General features: G+C 41.2%; 1 protein-coding gene across 14 annotated transcripts in view; it reads right to left on the bottom strand.

The window, feature by feature from the left end:
* Positions 1-13,497, bottom strand: part of SP140 (SP140 nuclear body protein) — a 77,208-nt gene that overhangs the window by 57,164 nt on the left and 6,547 nt on the right. For 12 of the 14 annotated variants that reach the window (XM_036319475.1, XM_036319478.1, XM_036319476.1 and 9 more), the window contains 5 exons: positions 8,598-8,763; positions 7,511-7,682; positions 7,274-7,357; positions 5,351-5,500; positions 519-602 (listed from right to left, as the gene is read on the bottom strand). In XM_036319475.1, coding sequence (XP_036175368.1) covers positions 519-602; positions 5,351-5,500; positions 7,274-7,357; positions 7,511-7,682; positions 8,598-8,763 — 656 coding nt within the window. Of the gene's footprint in view, positions 1-518; positions 603-5,350; positions 5,501-7,273; positions 7,358-7,510; positions 7,683-8,597; positions 8,764-11,432; positions 11,520-13,497 lie in introns of all 14 variants that reach the window. The other 2 variants (XM_036319474.1, XM_036319480.1) reach the window with 2 other exon arrangements.

Here is a 13,497-nt window from a genome sequence, read left to right as displayed (position 1 = left end):
TTTTAACTTTTGTCTATCCAAGTGATTTAATCCTCCAGGTTCCCTTCTCTCATCATCTCCAAAAGTGTCCTCTTGGACTGTGACTACAAAACCAGGGACCTCCAACTGGACAGTTGCATAATGAGGTTTCCCATGTGAAACTGACATGTCACATTATTTCAAAGGTACTCTAAATTGTTCTGGGAAGTTAATTGAAAATTATCCCCATCCCAACCTGGAATGGTAGAATTGCACGTTCTCTTTAAAAAACTGGATCCATTCATGTAATTTGTCATATACTGTCGTCTGTCTACCTTTTCTAATTTCTCTTTTTATGTATTTCATCAATAGATACTCTGTCTACTCAGAATCTCAGATTCCTTTTCTCCTGGTCTCTCTCACATCTTTGGGCAGATAAGGACTTATAGGAAAAGTGGGGCCAGCACAGGCCTAGAATAGGAAATAAAATGTCATTTTGCTTCCACGAGGTGAAGAAAACAAAGATTTAATACTGAGTTGATAAGTTAAATGATAGTTACCTTGTCCATCATGTGGCAGCAAGCTGGGTCTATCTTCTAACCCTCTTGCATTATTCACTTGGACAGGTGAGTGTTCACAGCACACTGAAGAGAGTAACAAGAAAATGACAGAACACAGTGATCGGAGAAGGACCTCTGTGTGCTCAAGCTGAACTCTAATGTTCAAGCACCAAAGACTACACCCAACAGAGCCTTGTTCCCCTTTTTCACTGAGATGCACATTACTTGATTGAAAAACAGTTGTGTAACCAACATCACAGTCTACATTTGGAACATTTCAGGGGGTGGGTGGAGGTAAAAAAAGGGCATGGGGGGGATAAATGGTGATGGACAAAGACTTGAGTTGGGGTGGTGAACACACAATACAATCTACACTAATAAAAGAGAAACATGGTAATTGGCGTGCGACCGCTACCCTTTTCATTGGCTAATCAGCGAGATATGCAAATTAACTGTCAGCCAAGATGGCCGCCGGCAGCCAGGCAGCTTGAAACTAACATGAGGCTTGCTTGTCTCAGTGATGGAGGAAACCAACGTTCCCCGCCTGCGGCTGCAGGCCTCTGAGCCTGCAGTTTCAAACATTGTAACAAATACCTCCGGACTTCAGCCAGCAGATTCGCAACATTGTAAGCAAAGGCCAGAAACCTACTTTCAGCAGCGGAGGAGGCCTAAGAGCTGGAGCCAAGCCTCAAGCTAAAGCTGGCCAAGAATCAAAAAAAAAAAAGGAAAAAAGGAGCGTTTGGGAGTTCAGTCACCCCCAGCCTGAAAACAGCCCTCAGCCCCTCACCCAGACTGGGCAGGCACCCCAGTGGGGGAAGGGTGTGTGACCAGCTGCAAACAGCCATCATCCCCTCACCCAGGCTGGCCAGGCACCCCAGTGGGGACCCCCACCCTGATCTAGGACACCCTTCAGGGCAAACGAGCTGGCACCCACCCATGCACCAGGCCTCTATGCTATATAGTAAAAGGGTAATATGCCTCCCAGCACCAGGATCAGCATGACAGGGGGCAGCATCCAAACACCCTGATCGGCCCTGCTCTGCATGTGACAGGGTGCGGCACCCCAACCTCCCCCCCCCCCCAGGCCGTGCTCTGTGTGTGACGGGGTAGAGCCATAACCTCCCCATCGGCCCTGCCCTGAGTGTGAGAGTGATGGCGCCCCAACCCCCTGATTGGCCCTGCTCTGTGGGTGATAGAGGGTGGTGCCCCAACCCCCCCCCCCCCACGGGCCCTGCTCTGTGTGTGATGGGGTAGAGCCATAACCTCCCCATCAGCCCTGCCCTGAGTGTGACAGTGGCGGCGCCCCAATCTCCTGATTGGCCCTGCTCTGTGGGTGATAGAGGGCGGCGCCCCAACCCACTGATCCGCCCTGCTCTGTGTGTGACAGGGGACGGTGCCCCAACTCCCCTATAGGACCAACTCTGTGAGTGACAGCGGGGAGCTCCTCAACCCCCTGATGGGCCCTGCTTTGTGCGTGACAGGAGGGAGCTCCCCAACCCCCTTATGGGCCCTGCTCTGTGCATGACAGGGTACGGAGCCCCAACCCCCCTGATGGGCCCTGCTCTGTGTGTGACAGGGGGCAGTGCCCCAACCCCCAGATTGGCCCTGCTCTGTGCGTGACAGGGGGTCGTGCCGCAACCTCCCCATTGACCCTGCCTTGAGTGTGACAGGGGACGGTGCCCCAACCCCCCAATCAGCCCTGCTCTGAGGCCGACCAGGGGCTGCATCTAGGGATTGGGCCTGCCCTCTGCCACCCGGGAGCAGGCCTAAGCCAGCAGGTCGTTATCTCCCAAGGGGTCCCAGACTGCTAGAGGGCACAGGCCGGGCTAAGGGACCCCCCCTTCCCCCCGAGTGCACAAATTTTTGTGCACTGGGCCTCTAGTATACAGATAATGTTGCATAGAATTGTACACTTGAAACCTATGTAATTTTATTAACCAATGAAACCCCAATGAATTCAATAAAAAGGTAAATAATTAAATAAATAAAGGGGGGGGGGGGAGAAAGGGCCCTATGCTGTAAAGAACATGGCCTTGCCAAAAGAGTGGTCTGGTTTTTTGTCCTGGCTCTTGGAGGTAACTTCTAAACCCTTGGAAATTCCCAAGTGACAGACAGAAGTGTCTTTGTTATTCATAGTGGGCTCCTTGGACCACACCTGATAGTTTATGTTAATAAGATGACTAAGGGTAGGGCCAGCCATACTAGATAGATTTTCTGTGTGGGTTGGCCACATTAGAAAGACAAACCATGTGATGGGAGGTGGGGGCTAAAGATTCAATTCAACCCCAATTCAATCAATCATCCTATATAATAAAAGCCTAATATGCTAAGTGCCTGGTTGTCAGGTTAGTTATTCAACCTATCAAAGTGTAATACGCTAATGATATGCTAAAGCCGCTCAACTGCTCGCTATGACATGCACTGACCACCAGGAGGCAGACACTCTGACTGGTAGGTTAGCTTGCTGCTGGTGTCCTGACTGAGCGGGATGGGCCAGACATGCCCTGGAGTCCTCCCACAGTCCCTCCCCAGCTAGCCAACCTTCTGCATCCCTCCCTGGGCCCGATCATGCACTGGTGGGGTCCCTCGGTCTGGCCTGTGCCCTCTCGCACTCCAGGACTCCTTGGGGGATGTCGGAGAGCCTGTTTTGGCCTGACGGCAGAATGACTGGTCACTATGATGTGCACTGACCACCAGGAGGCAGACGCTCAATGCAGGAGCTGTCCCCAGGTGGTCAGTGCATTCCCACAGGGGGAGTGCCCCTCAGCTGGAAGCCAGGCTCATGGCTGGCGAGCACAGTGGCGGTGGTGGGAGCCTTTCCCCGCTCTGCAGCAGTTGGAAATCCCCTGAGGGCTCCCAGACTGTGAGAGGGCACAAGCCGGGCTGAGGGACCCTTCCCCCCCAAGTACACAAATTTCATGCACCGGGCCTCTAGTACTTATATAATAAAGCCCTAATAAAAACTCTGAATACCAAAGTATGGGTGAGCTTCCTGAATTGATAATATGCATGGAATATTGTTGGCAATATTCTGTGTGTATGGTTACACATCAATGTCATGTGGGTAATGCATCTTGAGAAAAATGGAAGCTTTGAGGTTGGAACCCTTTGGAGGCCTCCCAGACTAATTGTTGGCTAATTTTAATGTATCTTTTTCCTGTAATAAATGTAACTGTGAGTATAGTTTGAATTGCTTCTTATTCTCACCAACATGTGGTGTTTTCAGTCTATTTAACTTTAACATTTCTGGTGAATAAATTGTAGTCTGTTGTGGTTTTAAATTTGCACTTACCTAATGATTAATGACATAGTATACTTTATGCTCTTGTTGGTCATGTTATAGCTTCTGCATAAAGTGTCTGTTAAAGTCTTTGGTCTATTTTTTGAATTAGTGGTGCGTCTTTTTATTATTTGTTCATAGGAGTTTTTTAAATATTCCGGGTAAAACCTTTAGTCAGGTGTGTATATTGTACATATTTTCTCTCATTCTCTCAACATGCCTTTCCTTTTCTTAATGATGTCTTTGGATAGCAAAAGTTTTTAGTCTTGATGAAGTCCAATTTACCAAGTTTTTATTTTACACCCCATGTTTTTTGTGTCCCGTATAACAAAATTTTGCCTAGTTAAGTTGCAAAGATATTCTCCTGTGTTTTCTTCTAGAACAGTGATGGTGAACCTTTTGAGCTCGGCGTGCCAGCATTTTGAAAAACCCTAACTTAACTCTGGTGCCGTGTCACATATAGAAATTTTTTGATATTTGCAACCATAGTAAAACAAAGACTTATATTTTTTACATTTATTTTATATATTTAAATGCCATTTAACAAAGAAAAATCAACCAAAAAGATGAGTTCGCGTGTCAGAGGTTTGCCATCACTGTTCTAGAAGCTTCGTAGTTTTAGCCTTGACTTTTAGATTTGTGATCCAACATGAATTATCTTTTGTGAATGGTGTGAAAAAGGAGTGAAGGTTCATTTTCCCATGTTTACTCTTCCTCTTTTCAGTCTTTTTCCAGCTCATTCTACTTTTTCCATTTCTCACAATTCTAGTTCTAGTCAGGCTCCCATTGCTGCCTCTGCCTGAGAAACTATTTGTGCATCCTTAGTTATGAGGGCTTCTCTCTCCTTGGCACTCCTATCACTGTGTGTTTTTGCCTCTGTCTTCCCCAAGGAGGCTTCCAACTCTTTCCCCTTTGTCTCTAGTTTTCCCTTCCAGCTCCCTCTATGCTGTATGAGCATCCTACCTTTTCTGTCTCTTTGTGCTTTTCCTCCTCTCTCCTTTTCCATATAAACTGGAGACCTTTTTTTGGTAAATACATCTCCTTACATTAGACTCTGGACTACTCTTCTGCCCTATTTCAGGCTCCTTGGGACCTCCTTTCTGAATTATAACCACACTAGAGGCTCAATGCACGAAGATTTGTGCAAGAACGGGTCTTCCTTCCCCTGGCTGCTGGAACCGCCTTCACTAGAGCCCAGCTGCCTTTCTGCCTTCATTTGGGCCCAGAGCCACCTTTCTGCCTTTGTTCCTCCGCCTTCCCACACTGCCCAGAGGCCCGGAGCAGCTGGGGCAGTGTGGGACGTCTGCATTGTCGCCATGGCAACAATGCAAGCATCCCACCCTGCCCCAGCCAATTGGTGCCTGTGTATGCAAATTAACCCACCATCTTTGTTAACCCACTACTCCTGATAGGCTTGTGGGCATCGTGAAGGTATGGTCAATTTGCATCTTTCTCTTTTATTAAGGTAGATGACACAGCCCTTTCCCTCTCCCCATATGTGCTAGATTCACTCAGAGTCATCCAGGTGAATGTTGGACTGAGTCAACCTTACCTATTTGTTGAGATTCTTGGGCAGGTTCATTTGTCATTTCCTGGGTTTGTATTGAAGTATTTAGGTCATGAGATAAATCTTCTTCCTTTATACTCATTTGCTGCCCATCACTGAGATACTCTGAGATTCCAGCTCCAGGTAGGGCTTCACCTGGATCACATTAGGAGTATTAAAGAATTTGTTTTCTCTAAACCTCTTTTACTCTACTAATATATACTACTAATCCCTCCACCACCCCATTCTCCTTTCCCCTACCCTAGTAGTAGATGACTCTCTAAGCATACTTTTGTTATATTTTGTACTTTTTAATGTACACTTTATACTCTTAGAAATTTGTCTGTATTCAAAATAATAAGTATGATTATTAAAATAAATCCAAAGTTTATACAAATATATTAATACAGTTAAAAATGTATAATACCTGAGGTGTCCATCCAAATTAAAGAATACATATTAAATGGCAAAGCTGACTATATTCTTATGGTTTTTCTTACATTGACTATTTCTAAACATTTAACGAATAAATAAATTTATTGTAGACCATTTGGCTTAAGAATGACCTTTTCTTGGGCTTTAAAGCTGTTTCACTAACTGCTACTCTAGCCTGAAAAATAATTTTTTCTTCAGTGGGTGTCTGAGAAAAGAAATCTCAAAGTGTAGAGCACTGACTAAATATCTAGTTGTTGCAGTCAGGTATATATTATAATAACAGTAGTAAACACAGGGCAATTACTTTGTGCCATGAATTATTGGGCTACTTTGTGCCAAAAATGACTACGTGCTTTGTGTAAATAAAGTCATTTAATTCTTACAACAATATTATTTTAGATACAGATACAGATTTACAGGTGAGGCTATTCAAACACCAAAATTAAGTAACTTGCCCAAGTAAGCAAATGGTACAGCCAAGATTTAAGCCTGGCAGTGGGGTCTCAGAGTCTTCGCTCTCAACCAGTGTGGAGAGAAAGGTTTGAGTCCTAGATAGCCCAATTCCTATTTATCTGACATGCACACAGCACTAACTATCCTCCCTCATATTTCACTTCTTCTCCTGAAAAATAGAAATAATGAACCCCCTATGATAGCATTGTTATGAGGATTAAGAGAGATGCTACATATAAAGATATATCTGGGCTATAGTGACTTTGCTATAGTGACATTAATAATTTTCAGTATTAATGTCTTATGCATTATAATTCAATGATTAATTATTAGTAATAATACAAATGAAAAGGTGATTAAAACGTTAGAATTGGTGGTTATTGGTTACAATTGTACATAATTCATATGTGAGCATTAAACGAGTTGATCCATATGAAGTGCTGACCTTATACCTAGTGGTCCATAAAAGTTAAGTGTTGTTACTACCATCATTGTTAAAATTCTTACTGCCCTTTATTCTCTTCTCCCCTTTTTACTCCTTTCCTTTTTCCTCTCTTCTTTTCTACACAGCACGACTCCTTCTACTTTCTCTTCTACACACAATTATTACTCACTCTCTTCCTCTATTTTCCTATATTATTAGGCATATTTACAACAGTAGCTTCTTTTGACACACCAAAGCCTTCTTATTTGGACATGTTACAAAGGACCAAACCCTTACTCCTTCCAAGATCCACTGAATTCCTAACTCACAAATACTGCAGTCAGTTCTTCCCTTAATTCTGCCTTTTGGTCAGAGTAAGATCTCTCTTGAGTGTATGTTCCAACTTCTTAGTTATTACTTCTGTCTGAAATATTATTGGATTCCACGCCTGGTTGGTTAATTGGGAATCAACACAATACACCACTGCTCTGGCTTCCCATCTCCTTCTGCATCCCTTCCCCAGGGTATACTCTCCCCTCAGGAATGCAGTCTCCTGATCTGTGATCTCCTTTCCTCTCAGTAGATGAGAAAACATGTTTCTATCAAGTCATAATTACCTTGTTCATAGCTTTGTTGGCAGTTGAGCATCTCTGTTGTTTCTTCACCATCAATAGCTTGGTCATGGACTATACCATAAAGCACTGAGAAGAGGAAATAAATGGCAATTATAGGTCTCTGGCAGTGACCAGGGGATGCATCTCACAGTTGCACATCCAAGTACATTCTGGACTCCAGTAATTCAGAGGGAATGAAATGGACTTGAATCCCCAAATTTCATTGAAAATTATAATTACCATTTTGGAAGCTTCTGAGAATCTCAGGTAAATCACGATAAGCCTTCAGGTTAACTTTGCTGAACAAGGCATCCAGAACTGTAATGTCAAATTTCTTCTCCAGTTCACTGAGAACATCATATGCCACTCTCTCCATGGAGACCATATTACTACTACAAACTTCTAGAAAATGCTTAAAAATATTGAAAGGACAATTTTATAAATATGCATTTATAGGTTAGAGAACATTCATATTATAAATAAACTATTTGTTATCTTGGAAAATATTAGAATGTCACATACATTTAGACGACTATTTAAATATTCCCCACTAGAAAAATACACTTATTTTTGTGAACCTGATTCTCTAACATTGGTGTACGCTTGAGAGAGCTATTTTGAAGAATAAAAGTGGTTTCAGCCGAAACCGGTTTGGCTCAGTGGATAGAGCGTCGGCCTGCGGACTGAAAGGTCCCAGGTTCGATTCTGGTCAAGGGCATGTACCTGGGTTGCGGGCACATCCCCAGTAGGAGATGTGCAGGAGGCAGCTGATCGATGTTTCTCTCTCATCGATGTTTCTAACTCTCTATCTCTCTCCCTTCCTCTCTGTAAAAAATCAATAAAATATATTTTTTAAGAAAAAGTGGTTTCAAATTGAATATTGTGTGGGGGCTCTAAGAGTCTGGCCAGAATGCTTCAAGAGTTGGCCTGACGTAATGAGTGGCTATTTTGGTGTCTAGACAATACCCACTGCCCTCCATTGGCCTGAAGTTTCCAGGAAACCAGACAACCACTCTTCCCTGCTCTGGACCTGGCCAAAGGGCAAAGAAAATTCACAGAGAGAAGGCTTGTCTTCAATAAAACTAAGATTTTCTGTACCTATGGAGCATCCCATTCCAATCCTGCCAAATCTCCATCCCATGCCCCTCCACCAACACTTACTACAGAAGAAGGAATGCTTTCTGTGGTGCTGCTTCTCCTGTCATCTCCTAAAGTATAAGATGATGAAGGTCCACACTCACAGGGAGCCCCTTAGCCTGTCCATCACATCCCAAATTTTGTAATACAGTGAGGGGCTGTTTATCAGGAGGAAAGCCCCTTCACTTACATTATACATCCGTTCAGGGATAAAGCCATGGTCTCGGAGGCCCATAAGAAAAGGAAATGGCTTCGTTATTGCAGTTGCAATCTCCACCTTATTTTCCTTGAAGAGCCTAAAAATGAACTCATAGAAAACCTGCTCTTTTGGATTCTGGTCCTCTGGGCTCTGGTCCCTGAGAAACAAAGACACGATGTAAAAACAGACATTGGGTTTCTTTTTTATTTTTAAATTTAAATTATTTATTGTTGAAAGTATTACATATGTCTCCTTTTTCCACCATTGACCTCTCCCTGGCCACTCCCACCCCTCCCCAACCCCCCAGCACATGCCCTCATCCCCCTAATCTATGTCCATTGGTTATGCTTATATGCATGCATACAAGTCCTTTGGTTGATATCTTACCTCCCTAGATATTGGGTTTCTAGGAGGCTTGTGGTGGGCTAGAAGATTTTAGACTTGAAAGATAGTTAATGGAGAGCCAACACATGTAAAATAGTGTTCTTGTGAAGAGACCAGAATAAATGGAATTTACTTATTTAGAGAATAATCAAAGCTGCAATAGAAGAAAACACTGAGCTTAAGAGAGACTTGTATATAGAAAAGTGAAAGAGTTCACCCTGTGCCAATCAAAACTACTACAAAAAGACTTTCACCTGAACCCTCTACAGAAGACAAGGAATTTTTTAAAAGTTAAACTTTTTACAGAAATTAATATGATATTGTAATGTGCTGGAGGCTAAGACCAGCAGGTCATAATTATGCAAGAAGTCCTTCAGAAGGCTGATGGACCTTGGGACTTTGATATTCAGCAGGACTGAAAATCTGCATATTATTACCTGTGGCTGGCTGAACAGCTGAAGGTAATTCCCCTAACCTGATAATTCTTTATTGTTTAGCAAACCTTACCATTGATGTGTGTTTGCTTTGCTAAAGGGCAAATGTGTATTCCAGTAAATAAAAAGCTGTGGGTCCAGAGATCCAGTGAGCTTCTCCACTAGAAGCTTCTCCACTGGCTTCCCCCAATGTCTTCCAAATTTATATTTCTTGTCTAGTCTCTTCATTTTTGTCGCAGCCCCTTCTCCAGATTCCTGAACCCTTGCTGCAACAGGTTGCGGCAGTAATGGTTGATTTTACAAGTCAACTAGGAGAATATTTGGGGACAAGACTAACATTTAAGTTGGTAAACTTTGTATAAGCAGTTTGTCCTCCCTAATGTGGGTTGGCCTCATCCAATCAGCTGAAAGCATGAATAGAACCAAAAGACCAGCCTCCCTGGGTAAGAAGAAATCCTCCAGCACAACTGCTTTCAGATGGAAATGCACTATCAGCTCTTGGGGTCTCCAGCTTACTGACCCACACTGAATATTTTGGATTTGCCAGCCTCCATATCGTGTGAGCCAACTCCTTGTAATACATATTTCAAATCTCTCTCTCTCTCTCTCTCTCTCTCTCTCTCTCTCTCTCTCAGAAAATGGTGACTAATACAAATATAAAACAAAAAAGGTTATAAAAATTTTAAAACTGTGAACAACCAAAAAGGGGGGAGGGGGGTTCTATGGAAAGCCACCTCATAGGATGATCTGAACATAAATTCCTACTGGGCAAATCATGGTGAATAGTCATGCCCAAGACATATAATTTCTTTACTAAAAAGTTTATCTTTGCCTTAAGCAAGCCCTGTCTATTGTTTCTGTGTTCAAAGGTTAACATACTTTGAAATACCAGAATAATACTCTTTTCAGATCCTTAAGAGGTATATCTACCTTAAAAAGTACATATAAAAGTATGCTTAGAGGTATAACTACTCAAGAGAGCAAATGGTCTTGTTGCCTGTATACCACCCTCATTCACTGTAAATGTTAAATGTTAACTATCTTACATCCACCAATGTAAAAGAAGTATATCTCTCCATTTTACATTTTACTCAGTCATATGGATTTCCCATCTTGCTTTCTCTGTCTCCTTAATCTATCAACAATGGACATCATGCACTCTTCCTTCCTCCTTTGATTTCAAATGTACAAAAATAAATGAAGGCTGCAAAACTGCCATTCTCTGAGAATATTATTAATTAGTTAAGAGCTTGCTTCTGGGCACGTCCTCAATTTGGGTCAAATAAACTCTAATAAGGTGCTGTATAGCCTTGCACATTCTTACATTGACAATATCCTGGGACTGTGCAAGACCTTTTCACGTGTCATCAAAGTAAAAACTGTTTTCAGCCCTATCAGGTATGGTTCAGTGGATAGAGCATCCACCTGTGAACGGAAGGGTCCTGGGTTCAATTCTGGTCAAGGGCATGTACCTTGGTTGCAGGCTCCTCCCTGACCCTGGTCCAGGCTCGTGCAGAAGGCAACCAATCGATGTGTTTCTCTCATATCAATATTTCTCTCTGTCTTTCCCTCTCTCTTCCACTCTCTATAAAAAATCAATGGAAAATACCCTTGGATGAGGATTAAAAACAAAACTGTTTTCACAATAATACAAATATATATTTACCCTTCTTGTCTCTCACACTCTGACAAATGTCAAGTGGAATTTTCCAGAGAATACATGGCCTATGATAACACAACAGATTGAATTCAGAAACAGACAGTAAAATCTGTCTTCCACTGAACTAGCTACTAAAGAGACTTGTAAAAGTGTAAAACATTGCTATCTTTTAAATAAAATTTATTTTATTTTGAAAAACATACTTTCATAAAATGTGCCATTTTCATAAAATATGTTATTTATGTTAGCAGATAATGAGTTCATTACTATTTTTAATGAATAAATAAATATGTTTAAGTGTTCAGAGTTTTAATTTCTATGTGATAAATATCAATGGTTATAACCCACATGAACAAAAGCTAGCTCCTTAGGGCTCTCAGTGATATGGAAGTATACACAGGGATCTTGAATCCAAAGAATTTGAGAAGCACTGTTCTAGAAAGAGAGAATATAATAGTAAAATCATAATAATTTTAATGTAAAACATCAGATTATATTTAAAAATTTTAATTGAATGGGGCAATTAAAAAATTCAGTTAAATGACTTATTTCAAACCATAGTAAACTCAAATGCTATGGTTCACATTTGATGCTATCAATTAGAGAAATATATATCTGAGAATTAATTAGAAAACTTAAGGGTAACAAATAGCACCAAAAATGAGACTATAAGTCTTACAAAAAATAAAAGTAAAGAAGCCCTAGCTGATTTGTCTCAGTGGCTAGAGCGTCAGCCTGCAGACTGAAGGATCAATGTTTGATTCTGGTCAGGGATAGGTATCTCAGCTGCAGGCTCAATCCTTAGCCACAGTCGGAGTGCTTGGGGTGCGTGGGGGGAGGCAACTAATCAATGTGTCTCTCTCTGTCTCTCCCCTCCCTTCCACTTTCTCTAAAAATCAATGGAAAAATATCCTCAGGTGAGGATTAACAACAACAACAGAAATAGTGAAGGAAATATACTCTGTTGTTTTTAATCAGAAAAAAACAAAGAAGCATAAGATATAAAAAGTGCAAAACATTTATAAGCAGGGAGATATATGTCATTTAAAATAGATTAAATTACCATCTTAAAGTACAATGGCCAAAATAGAATCTAACTAGAAAAGATGCAACAAAAACAAAGTGACATTAAAAATTTTAAACTGAAAAAGATGGGCAAGTCACATTAGACAAATGCAAACAAGATTGAAAGCAAAATTAACAATATTTATATTTTCAAAGTAAAATTTAAGACCACGAATGGACAAATTTTTCATGGTGATTAAAAACCACTTTACATTCTATCCTTAACTCCTAAAGTATTTACACACACACACACACAGACACACACACACACACGATATGTTTTACAAATTAGAAAAATATATTTATATCAATTATTTGGCCTTGAATTAAGCGAAATAAATAATACGAAGAAAATGAACAGTTACATGTTCTGGCTATAAGATCATATTACAACAAGATCTAATTTTAAAACAAAAAGAATATTTTTTAAAAGAAAAAAAACTAAACATGGAGATTTTAAAAGTACACTAGCCTTTTGGTTTCAGCCCTGACATGCAAATACTTTGGAAGTCATCGCTGTCATCCTCATGGAAAGAAAAAGTCAACAAACTAAAAATCAATGACTCGTCATGTACCTAGCAGAAAATCGAGGTCACAGGGCAAACTGCCACCCCCAAATCTGTATTGAATGCAAATTTGGAGAATCACATATAACATCAGCTGCCTGAACCAGAAGTAAATAGATCCATAAACCAAAGAAACTCTTAAATGGTAAATTTGATGAATTGCTGGAGACTGACTATTGACTTATATGACAGTGAGAACCTTTTGTCAGTTTTACCCCCAGGAACCTCACCAGTTATTCTTGGCGAAGTGCTAAGAAAAATCCCCTGAGTTTCTGGCATGAGGATGAAAAAACAAAACCTTTGAAACAACCAGAGCATTCTCCATAACAAAGGCCTACTCTCCAGGGAAAACACTTTACCCAGGCTTATCTGACCTAGGGGAAGGGCAGTTTCCAAAATTAAGACCTTCCTAGCCTTTCAGTATCATCCAAATGATGCATGGTAAAGGGATACAGTTATAAAATCATTCTAAAATGTACAGTCCAGGGACACAGTTCCACTAAAAGACTGAGATTTAATCATAACATTATAGAATGCTTTCCCTCCCAGCACCTTACTGCTACACCAATAGGGTTCCAGTAAATAACTGGATTACAGCTGAAAAGGCTGCAAGGCCAGATTTAAGAAAGAGTTCCCAGAGAATAAAAATTTTTAAAAGTAGGAGAGACAACAACAAGAACACTGGAAGACTTTGAAGCCTCTGCCTCTGACAGTTGGAACAAATATTAACCACGACCCATTTGCTAGCCAAATGTAACATAAAACCTCAAATTAGTCACTTA

Source organism: Myotis myotis, unplaced genomic scaffold (assembly GCF_014108235.1).
Source record: "Myotis myotis isolate mMyoMyo1 unplaced genomic scaffold, mMyoMyo1.p scaffold_m19_p_8, whole genome shotgun sequence".
Taxonomy (NCBI): Eukaryota; Metazoa; Chordata; class Mammalia; order Chiroptera; family Vespertilionidae; genus Myotis; species Myotis myotis.
Note: the sequence above shows the minus strand (reverse complement) of the source record. Positions and strands in the feature narration are given on the sequence as shown.